Source organism: Somniosus microcephalus, chromosome 19, assembly GCF_052327205.1.
Source record: "Somniosus microcephalus isolate GS21.2 chromosome 19, FLI_Smic_1.0, whole genome shotgun sequence".
Classification (NCBI taxonomy): Eukaryota; Metazoa; Chordata; class Chondrichthyes; order Squaliformes; family Somniosidae; genus Somniosus; species Somniosus microcephalus.
Window position 1 is genome coordinate 44,423,671 of NC_141005.1, and position 24,330 is coordinate 44,448,000.

The 24,330-nt window shown below is 44.3% G+C and overlaps 1 protein-coding gene and 3 non-coding genes across 4 annotated transcripts in view; 2 read left to right on the top strand and 2 right to left on the bottom strand.

The window, feature by feature from the left end:
- The window catches only part of dhx37 (DEAH (Asp-Glu-Ala-His) box polypeptide 37), a 40,254-nt gene extending 37,114 nt beyond the window's left edge, over positions 1-3,140 (top strand). The window contains exons 26-28 of the mRNA XM_085961697.1: positions 319-392; positions 998-1,095; positions 2,379-3,140. Coding sequence (XP_085817823.1) covers positions 319-392; positions 998-1,095; positions 2,379-2,461 — 255 coding nt within the window. The 3' untranslated portion in view covers positions 2,462-3,140. The remainder of the gene's footprint in view (positions 1-318; positions 393-997; positions 1,096-2,378) is intronic.
- Positions 3,141-13,919: 10,779 nt separating this feature from the next.
- trnaa-ugc (transfer RNA alanine (anticodon UGC)) lies at positions 13,920-13,991 on the bottom strand. The gene has a single exon. It is a non-coding gene; the product is annotated as a tRNA-Ala (tRNA).
- Positions 13,992-14,430: 439 nt separating this feature from the next.
- trnad-guc (transfer RNA aspartic acid (anticodon GUC)) lies at positions 14,431-14,502 on the bottom strand. Its single transcript has one exon. It is a non-coding gene; the product is annotated as a tRNA-Asp (tRNA).
- Positions 14,503-21,282: 6,780 nt separating this feature from the next.
- On the top strand, positions 21,283-21,354 carry trnaa-ugc (transfer RNA alanine (anticodon UGC)). The gene has a single exon. It is a non-coding gene; the product is annotated as a tRNA-Ala (tRNA).
- Positions 21,355-24,330: the final 2,976 nt, after the last annotated feature.

The window sequence follows — 24,330 nt, forward strand, 5'->3', positions numbered from 1 at the left end:
GTTAAAACATACGGCGCTTTTGAGCTCCGTGTGAATCAACAAACCCTGTTGCTTAGCAATAGCTTCAAAACAGTCGGCCGCAGCTTAAAAGCGTCGCTGTAGCTAAGCAACAGCTTCAGCTAGACCTTGCAGAGCCTGACTGGAAAAAAAAAGCAACGAGAAGTAAAAAAAACTTATAGGAAACGGCTCCTGAATTTTGCCGGTAGATGGAGCTTTCCGGACATTTAACCTCCAGTTAAACGAAAGTTTCCTGTAGTTAATAATGCATAATCTGTTTTGGAAATAATTACTCATTTACTTTTCTATCCTACACTGAAGGTCATTAAAAAATTTGCCTCCTACATCAACTGTCTACTTTCCAGTCCATCAACTATGTTGAAGACCTGGGCCAAGTAAGTTTGTACATTTTCATCAACAACCAGGCTTGAAATTGCATTGTGAAGAGTAGTATTTGGTAACCTCATACTGCTTCATGTAATACAAGACATCTGTTGAAATGTCATTAGTTTCTAGTGTTTGAGACAAAAACGACCTTTTAGTGGATTTAATAAAAGCATGTGTCTGCCAGATTTGGACATGCATTGTGCTGGTGTGCCAATGCACTATACCATGTAGTGATAGACTGTAACTTTGTGCCCTTGATCCCCTACAAGGAGCATTCCCAATCTTGGCCAGGCAACTGCAAGAGCTTAGTGGAAGCACTGCAAACCTGCACTTAGCAGGGGGAAAAAGCTGTTTCCCCACATTTCCTAGTTATTGCTTACAGGCCTGGCTTTGGCACGTCCCCTTACTCAATAGATGCTTGTTTTTGGAGGTGTTTTTGGTCTTTTAACTAACAATAGCCAAAGTAGATTAAAAACATTTTCCTTGTGACATATAAATTTATTTAGCAACAGCATTTAGATACTTATTTTGGGGGGAAAGTTAAATTGATTTTATTATTTGCAGTTTTTGATTTACATACAAGACCAGTAACTCCAAACCTGCTGTTTCACAGGCTTCAGCCCAGGACAGACGCATTGTTGGGAGCTCTGGTTTCTGAAAATGTGGATAATCGTGATGCATTACTCACTGCCTGGAAGAAAAATAGTAAATGTGAGTATGCTATTATGTTTGTATCTTGTATTTACCAGTGCTAAGAAACCTGCTTGCACAACTCAAAAGTTCCTTTGTGAAAATAGGAATGCTCCAGTAACATTATAAAATGCCTGGTGCGGCTTTTTTTTTGTGTTTAGATTTTTTTGTAATAATCTAAAAATGTTCAAACAGTTTGAATGTATAAGCATAAATATGTGCCAAATTCACTTTTTAGAACTCTCCAGTGTGGGTATAAATTCCTGAAATTGTTGCTTCCTGGAAATTCAAGATTCCATCATTTTGTTTTTGGGAACTATCTTTAACGATGTGCTGCACTGGGTTAGCACATTGTCCTTTCACCAGTGCTGGCTGTTACACACCCAAGCGAAAGTTTAGGCAGTTCACAGTTCTTACAGTGGGTCGCAAGAAAGAAGAAAGGAATTAACTTGCATTTACAGTATATAGTTCCTTTCAGAGCGTCCCAAAGCACTTTACAGCCAAGAAAGAAGTGTAATAACTTGTAATGTAGAAAATAACCCCAAACTGTGAAATTGTTAGTTTTACCCAAAGGGAAGGAAAGGAAGGGTGATATGAGAACTGAAAGGTGTTGTATAGAGATTGGGGTTACGGCATTGTTGACGGGGTCTTTACTTATATCAGCTTAATTTACAGTGATTAAAAGGAATTGGAGTTTTTATCTTTTTCTGTCATTACCGATTCAACAGTTGACAAATATCTAATAAACGTCACCTTAATTGAATGAACAAAATCAATTAATTGAGAACGGGCTTGTGCGTTATGTTGTCATATCTCAAGTGGATTTTGTGTCTTTATATAATTTATACCGTTGGTGATCATATTAAGACCTAGTTGTAAGGGGGAGACTTGATTGGACTGTGGCTTAAAATGCTTTAAGACTCAGACTCTGGTTGGACTCCAGCTAAGAGAAATGGAATGAAAGTCTCTGTTTTAAGAGCGCTGTGGTGAAATAAGTTTGGGAAATCTCACCCAGCTCCCAGTGAGGTCTAGCCGGCACTTGGACCATTGATCGCAATTTGATGCAAATTATCAATCTCTCTAAGGGGCTACAAGGTTACTGTGGAAAATCAAGTGTCATGCATTACATTAAGGGAATATGTTTTGAGTTGAGGCACATTAAGCTAGCTTTACATTGCATGATTGTAAGATGCTGTATTTTAAACGTAATGTTTTAATTTTGCTGTTAGGAGCCTTGGCTAAATTATATCTTGTGTTCTGTGATAGTTAACCTTTGATTTTTTTTTTTTTTTGCTTTTAAACAGACCTGTTATTAACGTATTGTCAATGGCTTCCTGAGGCAATGCATGCTGATGTTTCACAACACTGGCCTCCAACGCAAGTATAATGTGCAGTTTGTTCGTTTCCAGTTGAGGGGAATTGTTTTCATCAGCAACTAGGATCTCTGCAATACCTGCCATCAATGGAATTAATGTGTGTGTGTTTCTGATCAACAACTGACTTAGCAATGAGAAGTTTTGAAGAAAGAATGAAATATAGCTCAAAAAGGTATGGAGGTGAAATAATATTTTGCACAAGTATAAGACTGGAGAAGTATACACTGGTGCATTTGCCCGAGAAGAGAAAAAATTAGAATTTGTTGTTGTTTAGCTTTGGGAAGCTCTGCATTACAGCTGAATCCTTCTATCTGGATAACTTGTACAAGAGCTTCATTTGATTTCCTGTATTCCCTTTACTGAACTATTTTGCTGCGCTGCAAACATTTGTGAAATTTGAAAAATGAATGCTGCTTGTAGCATTTTTCATTGAACTTGTACTGTAATTTACTGTAGCAGTAAGAGTACTTTATGTACCGTACAATTGCCTTGTAAAGCAAGTGTGGTCTTTATAAGACCTGGGGGTGAAATGCTCAAGTGTACTAAGAGGAGAAAAATCCACAAAACACTGTTAGAAATATATAAATAAAGATGTTTGTACAGACCCAATTAATTCTTGTTGGATGGTTGCACTTCTAAGAACGGATTAAACTTTTATCGTTTTTCAAATACAAGTTATACCAGACATAACTGCCCTTGTTCGAGTATTTTTATTTCTTTTGCCCGACACATTAAACTTTCATTTCAAAAGCTGGTACAGGTAACTGTAAACATCAGTAGTGCTCTGTTAGTATAATAAGCTAATAAAAATTGCTTGCCAAAAGCATAATGTGAAGAGTCTGATCTTTGTTATAAAAACAGAAACACTCAGCAGGTCGGGCAGCATCTGTGGAGAGGGAAGCCGAGTTAACGTTTCAGGTCGACCCTTCATCAGAAAACTAACTCTTAGTTTTGTTTCCATATAAAGGAGTAATTCTTGTACACAACAAAATTTAGTACATACTTGTCAGGAAGGTTGGAATGTTTGCTTGTTTTGGATCTTGCCAACTATTGAAGTGTGTTGTAACTTGCCCTACTTTGGGTTTGGGTCTGGGTCAAAAGAAAACATCCCAACTGAAGAGAGAACTGCTTTGTAGATTTACAAAATAAGTTTGAATAACTTACTGTGAACTGCCTGGTGTCCAATAGGGCAAAGGCACAATTGTGATTTGAGCTTTCTCCTAATGCTCTATTCATGCTCATGGAAAAAAAACAAAGCTTCCATATGTACAGTTGCCCTTTAAGATTCAAAACTTACCACCTTAGAGGTGGAGTGTATAGATTTAGCAATTACCCTTTTACCACTGGATTTCACACTGGAGTTTTACATGGGTTTCTCACCATCCTTTCCAAAGGCTGAAAACACCTCACTGTCAGACCATATAGTTCTAACTAAACCTAGTTGTCAAATATTTACAAGAGTTATAATTGCACAAGTAGAAGGAAATACAGCAGAATAATCAGCAATATAAATGTATGAGTTACACATAGTATGTTAAACGGTTCCCAGAGCCAAAATAATAAGTATCCAAAATCTTAGTTATAGTCATTTTCAGAATGTCCTTTAGTTGAGCTTTAGAAATTCATAGCCGTGGGTGCTTTTACATTGCACAGAATCCCATCTCATTACCATGAAAAATAAATGGTTGACACACAAGTGGGAGCTACATAATAAAAAAAGCTAACCACCTTTATACTTCTCCATGCAGACCTCCATCCAGGTCAAAGGAATTCCACGACACTAGGCATGTAAAGATGTTTTTAATCGATTTTAGTTTTCAGACTGATAGCCTTCCAGCATTTGGATGGATCATGTTATTTGCTAACACTTAAGTTGCATGTCAAATAGCTTGGTCTTGGAAAAAAATTTATTGACTGCTGTAGATCTGAAAACATTGCATGTAACAAGAATTTCACAGCCAGGTGAGAACTCCTGGTGTAATTAACATGTAACCTTAGCAAGAGGGGGAAGTGGGTGCCGCCTTGTTGCCTTGCAGTGGCTCCAAGATAATGTTCCTTTCAATGGACGATTGGAACCGTCCACCTTCTGTGGCAAACTTCTTAATTCAATACCTGAGCCAATCAGGTCCTCAGTACTCCAGGGCATTGTTGATGATTGGGCAAATTAAGCCCCTGCAGCTGGGTTTAGATTTCTTGGTCATTGGAGCTTCTTAAGCCTGGTGATGGGTTTCTGTTCGTCAGATACTCAGCAGACCAAAACAAGATGTAGATAAGAAACAAGGGCCCAAACACTTTCCTGTGGTACTCCACTTCGCACTCCCTCTCCTGAATTCCCCAGGATTTTGATTTACGTATCATTGTCCATGTGGGAGTGGAGTTTTGTGAAGTGGAAGTTTCTACTTCTAAAGACCTGCTGTTAATCGTTAAGCTATTACTAATGTGGAAATATGATTTTGCCCTTACTAGTGCATGATGGGATACTTGACATCTAATGTATTTTTGTACCATTGCCTGTGGACTAAAACCAAGTCAGCAGCAACTAACGTAATCTTCTGACCTATTGCAATTAAGTTCATCACAACCTGCCAGAACAATACATTGCAGAACTATTGGGTAACCGCACTGCTAATGACATCTGGCCAAAGAATGAAAACAATTCTGTTAAAGGTCAATCTCGTTTCTCTTTATACATGATCATATTGAACTTGTGTTCTTCACTGTATAAATATGATAATCAGACATGAGTGAGCAAATCATTTTTTTTGGTAACAAGATTCAAACAAAACCTCCTGACAGAATATAATTAACTAACTTTGTCTGAAGACATTTCTGTCCTGCTGACCTTTTGATTGTCCTTGTTTAAACTCTTAATGTGTTTAAGATGATACAATACCATTACACGTGATCTATGGAACGCTTGCTTGTTTGAGTGTATAAATATGTTGCATTTGCTGATGTCCTTTAGAGATGTTGGCCTAGCCTTTGTCCAGGCAGCTCTCTCCTTGTATGCAAGTAAAATAAAGCTTTGTCTCTCTGACGATACCCAGTTTGTGTAAAGTCGTTACTTGGGGTTTAGACTTCGACAGTAAAACTTGGAGGTTCCACCGAGATAGCATGCTGTGACGATTGGTGAGTAAACGGACGAAGAACGAGGTGCCGTGCCACGGAGACTTCCATAGGCCAACCGTGGGTTTTTGCACCACAATGTTGGGACTCTCCCTGTCAGAGACATAATCGTGCGAAGTCTGTTTTTCCCAGTGAACAGCACTGCTATCTAAAGGTCGAAGGTTGACTTGCCATTGTGACTGTTTCCCTTTCAGAGACGGAATAGAGGATCAGCCAGAAGGCACTGCTACCTTATGAACGGGATCGTGCAGACAGACGGTAGGAAGCACTAAATAAGGTACCTAGGAGAAGGTGAGCGTTATGGGAACGCTCTAAATAAAATTGTGTAGAAGAAGGTTAGTCAGGAATGTGACTAACTGTCGATTAGCGATTTTTGGGTTAAATCGACTAATAGGTCGCTGACCAAGAATATGGCCGGTGAAAATTGAGGGTCCTGTTGTCCTTATTTGTGGCATAGGAAAAGAAAGATAGAGAGAGAGAAGGTGAGTGTTATGGGAACGCTCTAAATAAAATTGTGTATGATCATTCTAAACTTAAGAGTAAGTAAAACTTGTGTGATATTGGTTGAGTGTTGGTCTGTAGGGGCGTCCAACGCAGATCATAGAATGTGACGTGAGTTTGTGTAAATCATATTTGGCTGACCGACAAGGACAAGGAGGGTGCCTGTCTCATCGATCCTAGACTGAGCCGGAATTAAGAGGGCAATTGAGCCCCATGTGATGGCCAGGATTAAGTAGGCTGAGAGGCTCCAAAGCACCCTGAGCTCGTGACGCCAAATAGGAGAGTGTATGTGCGTGTATTACTGTGATTATTTTTGTGCGTGTATTACTGTGATTATTTTTGTGCGTATATTACTGTGATTATTTTGTGGTAACATGGGTACTGCTACCAGCCAGATACCTGAAAAGGGTACTCCGGCTGCCTTTATGTTTAAAAATTATGGCCGGACATCTATTGACCATTTACCTAATTGGTCTAAATGGACTTCCCATGACAACCGCCCCTTCCCGCCAGATGGAACATTTAATTTAGATAGAATTTCATGCCTAGAAAATTGTTTATTAGAAAAGGACCCTGGCCGAAAGGGTAAGAAGGGTGTGAATTGGTCGGTCTTTTCCAATTGGAAAAGAGAGGCGGAGAAAAGAAGGGAGCAGAGTGTGGGAGCCAGTAAAAGGGGTAAGGAATTAGAAAAAAAAAGAACGTTACCATACCACAATATCCCCTTTCAGAAAAAGGAAATCCCATGGAGGGTGAGGAGGACGAAAGTGATGACGAATTAGTTCAATCACGCAGGAGGTTGTATCCTCCCTTGCCCCCTCCATATAGGGAACCCTTACGAGCATGGAACACGGGAGATATGCCAAGAACTCCTAAAAGTTCAGGGGTATTTACTAGAACCCGAAGCAGGCTCCCCGTGGTTCCAAGTACAGCAGAAGAAGAAGGGTCAGTGCAACCTACGGCCCCAGTAGTTACTCCAGTAATTCCGGAAGCAGTAGTTACACAGGCCCCGTTGAAACTCTTCCCTAACCCCAACGCTGCAGGTACGATCTCTGTCCATCGTGCATGGTCCCCTACTGAACTGCGCACTATGATGGGTGATCTCCCGAATCCTGAGTTAGATTTGGAAACCGCAATAACTAAACTAAAGATGATAGTGCTATGTCACCAACCCAGCATTTTAGATATGGAAATTCTGTGCAAGGGTTGGCTAAAGGAGCCCCAATTTAAGAAATTGGAAGAAACCTTTAAAGGATTCTCAGAACATCGGGCCTTAGCAACTGCAGGTCCGGCGACCCCTCCAGCAGACGGATTATGGGCCCTCCTGTATGATGCGCTGCACACTACCTTCCCCAAGAAAACTAATTGGTCAAAGATAATGGAAACTACCCAAAAGAAAGATGAGGATGTGGAAGAATATATAGAACGTGTAGAATTGCAAATGAAACAACATTCCGGGTTGGCAGACAAGGACGCGCATGGACCCCTAGTAAGCGCCCTTGTAAATGGTCTCCGCCCAGAGCTAAAAGAACCACTACAGTTGGTCTGTCTCGGATGGAGACAGAAAAAGCTCCCCGAATTGACTTCCATACTCAAAGATTTGCAAGAAAGAAATAAAGAGCAAAAAAGAAAAAAAAAACCATACTATGTTTGCAGAATATGAAAAGGCCGGTGAGACATCGGGGGAATTTTTTTTCTATGGCCACCCAGCAACAGCAGTATCGCGGAAATTGGGGAAGGGGAAGAGGAGGTTACAGAGGGGGGACTGGAAGAGGAAGGTATAGAGACAGGGCAAAGGGGATGCTTTGGATGTGGACAAATGGACCACTGGTTGGCCCAATGCCCCAACAATAAAGAAAGAGAAAATGCTGGCCAGAGTCAAAAACCTGAGTTCACTACCATCTTTCTTTTCAGCACAACAAGCAGAACTGTTTGCCGTTACAAGAGCATGTATTTTAGCTACAGGAAAATCAGTGAATATTTATATTGACTCTTGGTATGCATTTGGAGTCACTCATAATTATGGTCAAATTTGGAAACTTAGAGGATTCCTGACTTCATCAGGATCTACAGTTAAAAATGCTGAACAAATTGATAACCTTTTAAAGGCTCTCCAGTGCCCTACAAAAATTGCTGTTATTAAATGCAAAGCACATACAGGCAATCAAGACCAGGCTTCTTTGGGCAATGATAGGGCGGATCGAGCAGCTAAGGCTGCTGCTCTATCTGATACAGGGTCACAAGTGTCTGCATATGTTCTTAGAAATAAAGATCCAGACAATCCCCCACCCACAATTGATGACGTTTTGGCCTATCAGTTACAGGCCAGTCCGGACGAAGTGTTAGCTTGGGTGAATGATTCTTGTTTTAAAACACCTGAAGGAGTATGGGTCTACCATGACGGCCGCATGGTGGCTCCCAAGTCAATACTCCCATGGATTGCCCGATGTGTCCACATGTTCACATGCAGGCAAAGGGGGGATGGCAGACTATATCACACAAACTTGGTATTCACCAGGCAGTGACAATTACAAAACAAATTAGTGAACAATGCATTACCTGCCAAACAATGAACCCAGGTAAAACGGAAAAGGTACAGGCTGCCTCCCACCCAAATCCAACAGGACCCTTTGTACATTTACAGATGGATTTTATTGAACTACTGGTATGTTTAGGATTTAAGTATGTATTAGTTATTGTAGATGTGTTTTCACGATGGATTGAAGCCTTTCCATGTAAAAAAAAAAATGATGCAGTTACTGTTGCAAAATGTTTGTTAAAAGAAATTGTACCACGATTTGGTATACCTGCACAACTTTCAAGTGACAATGGATCACATTTTACTGGGACAGTTGTGCGAGAAATGTGTAAGGCTTTACAGATCAACCAACACTTCTACTGCAGCTATCATCCACAGTCAGCGGGACTGGTAGAAAAATATAATGGTATGCTGAAAAATAAACTTTCCAAACTCTGCAGCGAGACAGGACTTAAATGGGTCGAACTGTTACCCTTGGCATTGATGGTAAGGCGATCAGCAACAAACAGAACGACGGGACTGTCACCACGTGAAGTCGTCATGGGACGACCTCAGAGACTGCCATTTTCTGCACCCTTCACTGCCAAGCAGATGGACATTCACAAGATGAATGAACATATGTTGAATTATTGCATTGCCTTAACTAAGTGTATTTCCAGTTTCCACCAACAGGTCAAGCAAGCCCAGGTTGAACCAGCTGAAGGAAGGTGCCATAACCTAGAACCAGGAGACAACGTATACGTGAAAGTATTCAAGAGAAAAGTATTCAAGAGAGAGAACGGTCTCCAACCCAGATTCGAAGGTCCGTACCAAGTACTCCTAGCAACTAATACTGCTGTAAAGGTGAAAGAGAGACCAACATGGATCCACGCTTCCCACTGCAAAAGAGCTCCAGAAAACAAGGAAAAGGAATCACCAACCCCATCAGTAAATGGAACTGGACATTAGGACTATGTTTCCTTGGGACACTTATAATACCTGCAATGCCCGAATTGTATATAAATACATTTTTGTATATGGCATACACGTACGCAACAACGGTAAGCGCTTCCAGCTGTTGGGTTTGTGCCCATGTTCCCATACATAGTAAAGGGGGAATTCCATTAAGACCTATCCCCTTCAATGAGTCAGAGACGATGGAATGGATTTTACGCCAAAATGGGAGTATTACCAAGTATGAGTTAAATGGCCCCAAAAAGATTATAGTAGATGAAGACTGGCAAAGGCATTGGACCTCGGCAGGGTACGATTTGGACACCCTCAAAGGATGGTATCAGCCTAAGTATGACCATGCTAGACAGCTCCCCTCCCTGGTCCTCACCAATACATCTGGGATAGGGAGACCAGTAAGCTCATTGTGCCTGGATACGAGTAAGAGTAGAGGACCAAGCGTTGGCCACAGTTATTATGCAGAACCAGTTAAAGTAATGATGCAGGTACAGATCAAGGACCTATTTGATGGAGAAGGAAAGATTAAATGCAATCTTGCTAGACTAGGTTGTCCTTGATAAGGACAAAAGGAGGGAATGTGGAAATATGATTTTGCCCTTACTAGTGCATGATGGGATACTTGACATCTAATGTATTTTTGTACCATTGCCTGTGGACTAAAACCAAGTCAGCAGCAACTAACGTAATCTTCTGACCTATTGCAATTAAGTTCATCACAACCTGCCAGAACAATACATTGCAGAACTATTGGGTAACCGCACTGCTAATGACATCTGGCCAAAGAATGAAAACAATTCTGTTAAAGGTCAATCTCGTTTCTCTTTATACATGATCATATTGAACTTGTGTTCTTCACTGTATAAATATGATAATCAGACATGAGTGAGCAAATCATTTTTTTTGGTAACAAGATTCAAACAAAACCTCCTGACAGAATATAATTAACTAACTTTGTCTGAAGACATTTCTGTCCTGCTGACCTTTTGATTGTCCTTGTTTAAACTCTTAATGTGTTTAAGATGATACAATACCATTACACGTGATCTATGGAACGCTTGCTTGTTTGAGTGTATAAATATGTTGCATTTGCTGATGTCCTTTAGAGATGTTGGCCTAGCCTTTGTCCAGGCAGCTCTCTCCTTGTATGCAAGTAAAATAAAGCTTTGTCTCTCTGACGATACCCAGTTTGTGTAAAGTCGTTACTTGGGGTTTAGACTTTGACACTATACACATGCTCCTCCAATTTACACCATGCTACAACTTCTATTATTTTACCTATTATGTTGTAAGATTAAAGCTAGAAACAGTGGAGGTCCAAAGAGACCAGGGGGTCCATGTACATTGATCATTAAAATGTCATGGACAGGTACACAAAATAACCAAAAAGGCTATTGGAATGCTGGCCTTTATATCTAGAGGACTAGAATACAATGGATTAAAAGTCATGCTACAACTATACAAAGCCCTGGTTAGACCATACCTGGAGTACTATGTTCCGTTCTGGGCACCACACCTTAGGAAAGATATATTGGCCTTGGAAGGGGGTACAGTGTAGATTTACTAGAATTAATCCTAGACTCCAAGGGTTAAATTATGAGGAGAGATTATTCAAACTATGGAACTTCCTATCTTGACTTTTTTTCTCCCCTTGTCCAGTCTCTTCCCACCTACATCCGCGACTCTTCCAACGCCCTCCGTCACTTTAACAGTTTCCAGTTTCCTGGTCCCAACCATCTCCTTTTCATTATGGACGTCCAATCCCTCTACACCTCCATCCCCCACCAGGATGGCCTGAGGGCGCTCTGCTTCTTCCTTGAACAGAGGCCCAACCAGTCCCCATCCACCACCACCCTCCTCCGCCTGGCTGAACCTGTTCTCACATTGAACAACTTCTCCTTTGACTCCACTCACTTTCTCCAAATTAAAGGTGTTGCTATGGGAACCCGCATGGGTCCCAGCTATGCCTGCCTTTTCGTGGGATATGTGGAACATTCTTTGTTCCAGTCCTACTCAGGTCCCCTCGCTCACCTCTTTTTCTGGTACATTGATGACTGTATCGGTGCTGTTTCTTGCTCTCGCCCTGAACTAGAAAATTTCATTCACTTTTTGCTTCCAATTTCCACCCTTCCCTCACCTTCACATGGTCCACCTCTGACTCTTCCCTTCCCTTCCTCGACTTCTCTGTCTCCATCTCTGGGGATAGGCTATTGACAAACATTCACTACAAGCCCACTGACTCCCACAGCTACCTGGACTACACTGCCTCCCACCCCGCTTCCTGTAAGGACTCTATTCCATTCTCCCAGTTTCTCTGTCTCCACCGCATCTGCTCTAACGATGCCACCTTCCATACCAGTGCTTCCGACATGTCTTTTTCCTCAACCGAGGATTCCCCTCTACAGTGGTTGATACGGCCCTTGACCATGTCCATTCTATTTTCCGCACTTCTGCTCTCACCCCTTCCCCCTCCCTCCCGGAACCACAATAGGGTTCCCCTTGTCCTCACCTTTCGCCCCACCAACCTCCCTATTCAATAGATCATCCTCCGCCATTTCCGCCACCTCCAGCATGATCCCACCACCAAACACATCTTCCCCTCACCTCCCCTTTCAGCATTCCGAAGGGACCGCTCCCTCTGCGACAACCTGGTCCATTCCTCTATCAGCCCCAACACCCCTTCGCCTGGCACCTTCCCGTGCAAGCGCAGGAGATGCAACACCTGCCCTTTTACCTCCACCCTTCCCACTGTCCAGGGCCCCAAACACTCCTTCCAGGTGAAACAGCGATTTACTTGTACTTCTTGCAATTTAGTATACTGTATTCGCTGCTCACGATGTCGCCTCTACATTGGGGAGACCAAACGCAGATTGGGTGACCGCTTTGCGGAACACCTCCGTTCAGTCCGTAAGGGAGACCCCAAGCTTCTGGTCGCCTGTCACTTTAATTTTCCGTTCCACTCCCACTCAGACCTCACCGTCCTCTGTCTCTTACACTGTTTCAGTGAAGCTCAACGGAAGCTCGAGGAACAGCACCTCATCTTTCAATTAGGCACGCTACAGCCTTCTGGACTCAACATAGAGTTCAACAATTTCAGATGTCCCTATTTTTTTTTCCATTTTTTAATTATATTTTTTTCTCTCTCTCACATGGCAGCTGTCTTTCATTCTGCCATTTACACTTCATCTAGAGCCATCTTTTGTTTCTTAACTTGTCCTATTACCATTTTTTTTTGTCTTGCACCATCTCTTAATGTCTCTTAATCTCTCCTGCCTTCCATCCTATCACAGACCTTCCCTTTTGTTCTTTCCTCCCCTCCCCCCTTTCCCTGCTCCTGCACTTGCTTAAAAACCTGTTCGATCTCCAGCTTTTTCCAGTTCTGACGAAGGGTCATTGACCTGAAACGTTAACTCTTTCTCTCTCCAGAGATGCTGCCTGACCTGCTGAGTATTTCCAGCATTTTCTGTTTTTATTCAAAGTAGGATTGTATTCCTTGGAGTTTAGAAGATTAAGGTGATTTGAAGTTTTCATGATATTAAGGGGAATTGGTAGGGTAGATAGAAACTATTTCTGCTGGTTGGGGATTCTCGGACCAGGGGACATAGCCTAAAAAGTAGAGCTAGACCTTTCAGGAGTGAAGTTAGGAAACATTTCTACACAGAAAAGGTGGTCGGAGTTTGGAACTCTCCTGCAAATGGTAATTGGTGTTGGGTCACTTGTTCATTTTAAATCTGAGATTGATCGATTTCTGTTAACCAAAGGTATTAAGGGATATGGGGCAAAGGCGGGTATATGGAGTTAGGTCACAGATCAGCCATGATATCATTGAATGGCAGAACAGGTTCCAGGGGCTAAATGGCCTACTCTTGTCCATATTTAAATACAGATATTACATTTGCATGTTTCCAATGTTGTTGAACCTTTTCAATACCTAATTAATTTTTCATTATTGGAGAGATAGATGTTTGAAAAGTCACTGGCTAGGCCTGGGCTTTAAAGAGAATTAAATGTGGTTATGGGGAGAAAACCATTGTCCCAGCCTTGTATGACCAACTGCTCTTCAAAAAAGAAAATGTTGTCATTATTACAACTAGTCAGTCACCATCTGCCACAAGAAAAGATGGGTTAATACCTGTTGTATTCTCCCTTTGCAGGTCATTTTATTTTTTTTCAATTGTTCAGCATTTACATTTTTTTCCCTTTTCATTCCATCAAAACTAAAATACTGTGGAGCTGTTTGGACAATTATTCTTCGGTATGACTGATATCTGTAGCTATAAAAAGTCTAATGTAATTTTCGACCATTAAATTTTCCCACCCTACTTTTTTTGTTTAAAAAAAAGCAAAAACATAAACTGTGGAGATGCCGGGGATTGAACCCGGGGCCTCATACATGCAAAGCATGCGCTCTACCACTGAGCTACATCCCCTACAGTGACAACTTTTCTAGAAACAATCCTCTTAAAAATACATTCTCCAAAAACTATTTTCAGTCTGTTTTTAATGTTTTTGCCATTCTTTAATCGGAGTGACGGAAAACCCTTAATTGAATTTGTTTTCCTTTTGTTAAAATCACAGATATTGGGATTTCATACAAACCGGTGCAGTGTTGCTGCTTTTACCCGAACAATGCTTTATTTTCATTGAGACAATCTTTGTGACCATCAAATGTAACTTTTCCCCCTCGTGAATGTACTCAGCACCATTTTTAGCTAATTACGATGACATCAATGACTTGCGTTTCACGCAACGCCAAACAAGCAAGGGCATTCTGTCAATTTTTATCACCGGCTCTCCAAAACAAAAGAAGAATTCCTAAACTACAATGATTATAAAAATCCTGGAACAAAAATTTTTAAAAATTGGCTTCTCCCCGTCGGGGAATTGAACCCCGGTCTCCCGCGTGACAGGCGGGGATACTTACCACTATACTAACGAGGACTTAGCACAAGAGCATCTGCTACAGCTCCGCTCCTATAGTTAATGAAGCACTAATGGTAATGACAATGTGTTGAAATGGTATTGGCCAGAGCCTGCACTAGTACTAATGAGGAATAACAACAGAAAATGCTGGCAAAAGTCAGCAGGCCAGGCAACATCCGTGGAGAGAGAAATAGAGTCAATGTTTCAGGTCAAAACCCTTCGTCAGGACTGTGCTCATGAGGAGCTGGCAACGGGACAACTACCACAAACACTGCCCTTACTGCCAGAATTAAAACAACTCATATTGTGGCGCTTACCAACGTTTGAGCACTGCTTGAGCAACTGGGTTACTGGCTAGCAAGGGGATATGTGGGGCCAAATGGGATAGAACTCATGTCCATGAGCAAGTGTATTTTATTGATCTGCATCAATGAGTCAGGTTGGTCACCATCAACAAACATAGCCTGCCATGGAGGCATCAACTTGGCTTCCAAGCTCTCATTGCCATACATTATCATTTTAAAACAAACTTGACCCATAAGAGGATTATTTACATCTAACCCCATCCACCCCTAACGGAGGTCATCAATAGTTGGTCTTTAGATAAACAATATTAATATCCTCTCCAAAATAAGAGTACAAAGGGAATATTCAGGACTTTGATATAAATGAGATAAAAACCCCAGAAAGGGCTAAAAACAAATAAATCAATAACAACAACTTGCATTTCTATAGCGCCTTTAACAAGAACAGCTTTCATTTATATAGCGCCTTTAATGCAGTAAAATGTCCCAACGTGCTTCACAGAAACGTAATCAGACAAAAATTATAATTAAGCCAAAGAGGAGATGTTAGGACAAGTGACGTAATATAATAGTAGGCAATATAAACTAAATGGTACAATTTTAAAGGAGGTGTGGGAACAGAGAGACCTGGGGGTGTACATACACAAATCTTTGAAAGTGGCAGGACAAGTTGAGAAGGCTGTTCAAAATCCTTGGCTTTATTAATAGAGGCATAGAGTGCAAAAGCAAGAAAGTTATGCTAAACCTTTATATAAAAAAAACCCTAGTTAGGCCTAAGCTGTGGCCAATTCTGGGCACCACATTTTAGGAAGGATGTCAAGGCCTTAGAGAGGGTGAAGAAGAGAATTACTAGAATGGTACCAGGGATGAGGGACTTCAGTTATGTGGAGAAGCTGGGATTGTTCTCCTTACAGCAGAAAAGGTTAATGGGAGATTTGGTAGAGGCGTTCAAAATCATGAATGGTTTTGATAGAGTAAATAAGGAGAAACTATTTTCACCGGCAGAAGAGTCGGCAACCAGAGGACACAGATTTAAGATGATTGGCAAAGGAACCAGAGGCAACATGAGGGGGGAAAAATTATGCAGCAAGTTGTTGTGATCTGGAGTGCACTGCCTGAAAGGGTGGTGGGAGCAGATTCAATATAACTTTCAAAAGGGAATTGGATAAATACTTGAAGGGAAAAAATTTACAGAGCTATGGTGAAAGAGCAGGGGACTATTGGATAGCTCTACCAAAGAGGCACGTTGGGCTGAATGGCATCCTTCTGTGTTGTATCATTCTATGATTCTATGAAAGCTTGATCAAAGAGGCAGGTTTTAAAGAGTATCTTAAAAGAGGATAGAGAGGTGGAGAGACGGAGAGGCTTAGGAAGGGAATTCCAAAGTTTAGGGCCTAGACAATTGAAGGCACGGCCACCAATGGTGGGGCAAAGGAAGTGGGGGATGCACAAAAGGCCAAAGTTGGAGGAATGCAGTGCTCTTGGAGGGTTGTAGGACCGGAGGAGGTTGCAGGGATAGGGATAGATGGTATTTAGGATAGATGGAAGTTTTTAGAACAGATGAAAATAGGACAAGGAGACATAGGTGATACGCTTATCAATTACTTCATAAAAGGTGATGAGTCGAAGAAGAGATGATGAGTCGAAAGAAGAGATGAATAAGGCTTTTATTAGCTAAGAAGAGACCATGCTTCTTCGTGAGTGACTGAACAAGTCTGAACGAAACCCACACAGTGGTGGGTGGAGTCAGCTGAGGCATGCCTCCATACACAGCGCCACCCAGAGGTGGCAATATACAATACAGTGGTTTACCACATTCACCCCTTGTTTAATGTGAAGTCCGGCGGGGTGAAGGGTACTACAAGTTAAGTCTATCAGGAGGCCTTGTCTGACGTCCTGATCGTCGTGGTGGCGGCGGTGGTGTTGCAGCATCCGACGTCGGGTCTGGTGTCTGGGTGGTTGGCGAAGATTCCTGGGGCTTTGGCATGCCGTCTGCAGGGGTTGGGTTGGGAGGGGTGGTGGGGGATAACAGTGGTAAGGGGGATAACGGTGGTAAGGGGGATAACGGTGGTAATTCAGGGGTACCCGAGGGTGCGAGATCTCGTATGGAGACCGTGTCCTCCCGCCCGTCTGGGTATGTCACCCAGGCATACTGGGGGTTGGCGTGTAGGAGGTGCACCCGCTCGACCAGGGGGTCCGTTTTATGCGTCCTCACGTGCCTCCGCAGTAGGACGGGCCCAGGAGAAGTCAACCATGCCGGTAGCGAGGTTCCCGATGTAGACTTCCGGGGGAAAACGAACATTTTCTCATGAGGGGTCGCATTAGTGGCAGTACAAAGCAGTGACCGAATGGAGTGAAGCGCTGCAGGGAGGACCTCCTGCCAGCGGGAGGTCGGAAGGCCCTTAGATTTTAGTGCTAAGAGGACTGCCTTCCAAACCGTCGCGTTCTCCCTTTCCACCTGGCCGTTCCCCCGGGGGTTGTAACTGGTGGTCCTGCTCGTGGCGATACCTCTTGTTAGCAGGTACTGCCGAAGTTCGGCGCTCATGAACGATGAGCCCCTGTCGCTATGTATATAGCTGGGGAACCCGAACAGAGCGAAGATGTCATTCAGACACTTGATGACCGTGGTACTGGTCATGTCTGGGCAAGGGATGGCAAAGGGGAAACGGGAGTACTCATCAACTATGTTGAGGAAGTACACATTGCGGTCAGCGGAGGGGAGGGGCCCTTTAAAATCGACGCTCAGGCGTTCGAAGGGGCGGGTGGCCTTGATCAGGCTTGCTCTGTCCGGCCTATAGAAGTGCGGTTTGCACTCGGCGCAGATTTGGCAGCTCTTGGTCATGGTCCTGACCTCCTCGATGGAGTAGGGCAGGTTACGGGATTTGATAAAATGGAAAAACCTGGTGACCCCCGGGTGGCAGAGGTCATTGTGGAGGGACTGCAGCCTATCACTCTGCGCGTTGGCGCATGTACCACGTGATAGGGCATCTGGGGGCTCATTGAGTTTCCCTGGCCGATACAAGATATCATAATTGTAGGTGGAGAGTTCGATTCTCCACCTCAAGATCTTGTCGTTCTTGATTTTACCCCTCTGCTTATTATTAAACATAAAAGCTACTGAACGCTGGTCAGTGAGCAGGGTAAATCGTTTCCCGGCCAGGTAATGCCTCCAGTGACGCACCGCTTCTACAATAGCCTGGGCCTCCTTTTCGACGGAGGAGTGTCTCGTCTCGGGGCCCTGGAGGGTCCTTGAGAAAAAGGCCACGGGTCTGCCCGCCTGGTTAAGGGTCGCGGCTAGGGCGAAGTCGGAGGCATCGCTCTCCACTTGGAAGGGGATGGACTCATCCACCGCGTGCATTGCGGCCTTCGCGATATCGTTCTTGATAAGAGTGAAGGCTGCACACGCCTCTGGTGTCAGGGGGAAGGAGGTGGCTTTGATGAGGGGCCTGGCTTTGTCTGCATAGAGGGGCACCCACTGGGCGTAGTAGGAGAAAAACCCCAGGCATCTCTTCAGTGCTTTTTGGCAGTGGGGAAGGGGTAGCTCCATTAGGGGGCGCATTCTGTCGGGGTCGGGCCCGATGACTCCGTTCTCCACCACGCAGCCGAGGATGGCCAGGCGCTTGGTGTGAAACATACATTTTTCCTTATTGTACGTTAGGTTCAGCCGTTGGGCCGTACGGAGGAAATTTGCTAGATTAACGTCGTGGTCCTGCTGGTCGTGGCCGCAGATGGTGACGTTATCCAAATAGGGGAAGGTTGCCCGCAGCGCGTTCTGGTCAACCATTCGGTCCATCTCCCTTTGGAAGACCGAAACCCCGTTGGTGACGCCGAAGGGGACCCTAAGGAAGTGGTAGAGGCGGCCGTTTGCCTCGAAGGCAGTATACTGGCGGTCCTCATGGCGGATGGGCAGCTGGTGGTACGCTGACTTAAGGTCGATGGTGGAGAATACTTTGTATTGCGCAATCTGATTGACCATATCAGATATGCGAGGGAGGGGGTACGCGTCCAGCTGGGTGTACCGGTTTATGGTTTGGCTGTAGTCGATTACCATGCGGCGTTTTGCAGTGGTTTTAACGACTACAACCTGGGCTCGCCAGGGGCTAGTGCTACCTTCGATAATGCCCTCCTTCAAGAGCCGCTCCACCTCAGAGCTGATAAAAGCTCTGTCCCCGGCACTGTACCGCCTGCTTTTGGTAGCGATGGGTTTACAGTCGCGGGTGAGGTTAGCGAACAGGGGAGGGGGGGGGACTTTTAATGTGGAAAGGCTGCAGGTGGTTTGCAGCGGGCGATTTAAAAGTTGTTGGTTGCAGACTGTGAGTGGGGGGAGGGGTCCACCGTATGCTAGTGTGACACTCTTAAGGTGGCACTGAAAATCCAACCCTAGCAGGACGGCAGCGCAAAGACGGGGCAGGACTAGCAGTTTAAATTTTTGATATTCAGTGCCCCCTACTGACAGGGTCACCACACAGTAGCCGCTGATGTCCATTGACTGGGACTTGGACGCCATAGAAATGCGATGGTGCGTTGGCAGAATCGTGAGGGAGTGGCTACGTACCGTGTCGGGGTGGACGAAACTCTCTGTGCTCCCGCTGTCGATCAGGCAACTGGTGGCGCGGCCGTTTACCGCGATATCCATCATGGAGCTGGATAGATGGTGAGGGTGGCCTTGATCCAGCGTCACGGAGGCCAGTATGTGGCTTAGTGAGTCACTATAGTCATCCGCCGAGACGGTGGTCGGTTCCGGTGACGAAATGGCGGTTGAGTGCGTTGGATACGATGGCGGCGGATGCCATGCGGCCGGGGGTACACAAAATGGCGGATAAGATGGCTGCTCCCACGGCCCGCACGCTGCGCTGCTGGCTGGCTTCCCCTTGCAGGCGTTAGCGTAATGGCCTTTCTTCCCGCAGCCCGAGCAGGTAGCTGTCTTAGCTGGGCAGTGCGCTCTGGGATGTTTTAACTGGCCACAGAAATAGCATTTTTGGGCCTGGTTACTGGGCATCGAAGCAGTTCTTACCGGAGGCTGCTGTCTCGGTTGGGTCGCTGCAGCGGTTGGTGCCGGGGGCGGCGGTCCCGTGTCCCACGGTTTCGATTGCCATGTCTCGGCGCCGTTACGGGGGTATGCCTCGAGGTTTCGGTGGGCCTCCTCTAACGAGAGCGCAAGGGCAATGGCCGTCTTCAGGTCGGGTTCCTTGCTTTCTAGCAGTCTCTGCCGGGTGTGGTCTGACTGGAGGCCCCTGACGAAGGCATCACAGGCGAGTCCCTGCGCGTGCTCCACAGCCGTTACCGCTTTACAATCGCAGTCTCTGCAGAGTGCCAGTAGCGCCCGTGCAAATGCCCCTACCGATTCTCCCGGTTGCTGCCTGCGGGATCCCAAGAGGTGTCGGGCGTAAATTGTGTTCACTGGGCGCGTATATTGCCCTTTTAGTAGCTCGAGGGCCGCCACGTACGTATTAGAGTCCCGGATTAGCATATATACTTGATGGCTCACCTGGGCGGTCAAAATTTTCAGTTTGTGATCCTCCTCTGTAACCTGTGAGATTGCGAGGAAGGATTCAAAGCAGCTCAGCCAGTGTTCAAACTTGGCTGATGCACCCACATCTTGAGGGTCGAGGTCCAGGCGTGGTGGTCTGAGGGCTCTCAGCAATGTCTGCTGTATCCGTTGCTGTTGTTGCTCCTCAGGTGTCGCCATTTAACTTTTAGCTAATAAAATTGATACGCTTATCAATTACTTCATAAAAGGTGATGAGTCGAAGAAGAGATGATGAGTCGAAAGAAGAGATGAATAAGGCTTTTATTAGCTAAGAAGAGACCATGCTTCTTCGTGAGTGACTGAACAAGTCTGAACGAAACCCACACAGTGGTGGGTGGAGTCAGCTGAGGCATGCCTCCATACACAGCGCCACCCAGAGGTGGCAATATACAATACAGTGGTTTACCACAATAGGTAATTTTAGAATTGATATCAGAAAGTTCGTCATGCAGAGAGCGATCAACAATGGACTTCTGGGCAGAGAGGTCAAAACGAACACCCTGGGATAATTTAGGAAACAATTAGATACAACAGTGGGGGTGGGGGCGTAGGGTCATTTTGGATTGATGAATTAAGATGAGCTAAATGACCTTCCTCATCTGTAATTATCTTGTGATCTATAGGATCAAGTGAGATTGCACAGAAACACGGACCCTGAAGTTACACCAGTGACCTACACCAACTAATACAGTTGAAATGGAAAATACATTTTGCCTCTCACAGGAGATTACATGGCTCTGGGTGAGTAGGGAGTTTTAATCGTGATGCATGAGACAGGCCGACTGTATGGGACAGGCTAGATGGTCTTTTCTTCTCTGACATTCTTCGTGTATTGCCAAAGAATGAGCAACACAAAGGCAGCTTTTTCTGTATGACTGCTTTACTTAACAACTTTAACTGAACTTTTATGCAACGATAGGCAAATAATTTTTTATGTATTTCATTGAGTTACCTGTACAGGTAGGGGATGTAGCTCAGTGGTAGAGCGCATGCTTTGCATGTATGAGGCCCCGGGTTCAATCCCCGGCATCTCCACTCTTTTTTAAATCTAAGAATCCAGGAATATTTTATGTTGAAGAGAATTTAAGTAATGCATCGATCGTCTGAACACCAGATATTTTACATTTATTTTCCTTCCATCTGCCAAATTTATTTATTAAAAAGGATAAATGTTGCAAGTCACAAGTGTTCCATCATCTGATGCATTTAGCATAATAAATGTAACCACATTAAATTATTTTTAAAACAATGAACGACAGACTACAGAGCAAACTTTTCCAAGCAGTCGATGTATCAGACTTCCGGCACATGGTGTTCCCGGAACGAAGTCAAACTGGGTATGTACAACCGCATTGATCGCACAAGATGGTGAATACGTTGCCATAATGTCACATTATTTGCTGTTATGTTGTAAGCAAGAAAATAAATGACACAGTAGCTTTAAGAAAAATGGTGCAGCATTACAGCAGAAGGTGGCTGCACTGCAGGTTCTTCATACAAAGGGGGTTATCAGGAACTCGTGCCAAGCACTTCAAAACAACCTAAAATAGTGTACATCTTCAAGCCTTTATACGTAAAATATATATATACATAATACAAAGTTATATGCCATTAAGTGGGGCAGATTTGTGATGTGTCACACGATGTGGCCGTCGCTTGTGGCAGAGATGCACAGTTGTGCCCGGTTCCCTGGATTAGGCGGTGTGTGACTTTCCCTTAGTGCTGCTACACATCGGAGGAGATGCTCAGAGTTCTAAAGCATTTCTTTTGGAGACGGTCTGTGTTGTTGGTGCTTTGATTTTCTTCCTTTAATGCCCCTTGCTCCATCAGTGTGTTGTTAGAAGTCAGTTCTGATTGGCCAGCACGTTGACCCCCTGTTTTATCATTCGGTTCAACTTTTCAAAACTGGGTGGGGGGGGGGGGGATTCCTTAATACTGTAGTTGTTTCAGCTGTGCTGTGATGAACCACTAAATCTGCTTCCGCGTGGTTCCATTTTAAAGGCTACTTGTTCAAGGTGCAGGCACATACCATTACTGTGACACTATTTAAATATAAACACAGGCTGTTTTGCTCCAACAGTGTTACATTTGGCAAGAAAACGAATGGGTTTGTGCCATACACCTTCCACCAGGCGAGTTCCGCCGCCACCAAGAGGAGGTGTTGCACAGAGGCTGCTCTCATGCACCTCCTAGTGGGTACTATTAGAGCAGCAGGGCGAGTATCACTGCTGCTCTGTAGACCATGAGCTTAGTGCCGGCTTTGAGGTCCTGGTCTTCAAACACTCTCTTCCTCAGGCGAACGAAGGCTGCACTGGCACACTGAAGGCAGTGTTGGACTTCGTCATTGACATCTGGCCTTGTTGACAGTAAGCTCCCTGCTGTATGCCTCAGAGACAGGGACCATGTACAGCAGGCACCTCAAAGCACTGGAGAGGTACCACCAACGCTGCCTCCGCAAGATCCTGCAAATCCATTGGCAGGCTAGGCGCACCAATGTCAGTGTTCTCACTCAGGCCAACATCCCCAGCATCGAAGCTTTGACCACGCTCGATGAGCTCCGATGTACAGGTCACATCGTCCGCATGCCCGATACGAGACTCCCAAAACAAGCGCTCTACTCGGAGCTCTGACACGGCAAGAGAGCCCCAGGTGGGCAGAGGAAACGCTTCAAGGACACCCTCAAAGCCTCCTTGAAAAAGTGCAACATCCCCACTGACACCTGGGAATCCCTGGCCCAAGACTGCACAAAGTGGAGGAGAAGCATTCGGAAAGGCACCGAACACCTCGAGTCTCTTCGCCGGGAGCAAGCGGAAGGCAAGCGCAGGCAGCGCAAGTCAACCCAAGCACTCCACCCACCCGCCCCTTCAACCACCGTCTACCCCACCTGTGACAGAGACTGTAAGTCCCACATTGGACTCATCAGTCACCTGAGAACTCATTTTTAATGTGGAAGCAAGTCATCCTCGCTTCCGAAGGACTGCCTAAGAAGAATTAGAGCAACGCTAGCCGTATCCTGAGAGCAGGGTGGTCAGCCTGTCTTCACAGCCAGGGATGATACACGACATGGGAAACGAAGGGAATATACATACATCAGAAATCCTTGTCCTTAAAAACACATGCAGAAATGATGGATATGTTTGATGGTGTACCTGGTGGCACCTGCAGAAATCATGAATGCTGCATATTAACTTCAGCATTTGTGTAAGTGAAAATTGATCAATCTGCAATATCATAATTTTACATATAAACTTAAGTCCGGGGTATAAGCATCTGACTTTGTTCCTATGCAAGAGACAAGGCTGGTGTCATCAGTAATGCCTCAGCAGCATATTAAAACTGATTCCTCCGAATGGCCTCCTACTGTGCCATAAATTTCTATGATTTTATATGCTGCCACTAATGGGAATGGGAGATATTTCATTATTTGTTGCTGCAGAACTGTATACTTACTGCAGAAAATAGCACAAATGCATATAGGCCAACCATCCCCATTCTACATAAGCTTCAGCTTTTCAGATCCAATGTCCGTTTGCTACTAAAAATCAGCAGAGCTCGCAACATCCTATTCAAACTTTTGCTGCTCTGCTGAGGTACCCCATCACCCACTGCAGCTAAGTTTCAATGTTGTGCACTGTCACATCACATGGCTTCTGTCTTCACTGCAAAACTGGCAGAGAGATGGTGAGTATAGCTCTTTCAGGATAAAAAATTCTTGGTTTGAAAGGCAGAATTATATTAAACACAGAAATGCTGGAAGTGCACTAAATCATGGATCAAAAAACATCAAAATCTTCTGGTTTAACATGTTCCCCAAACCTTCTAGAAAAGCAACCTTTAACTGTCAAAATCCACCACTGTTGTAAATTACAGTTTTGCATACTTTCGTTTTCTTGCTTGTACTTAAAACAATAGATTCCTTAATGAAATTAATAGCTTCACGAGACAGAGTACACGGTCACTCTGCAAATGCTTTTTTCTACATCATAGCTACTGTGCCCATACATTTTATGT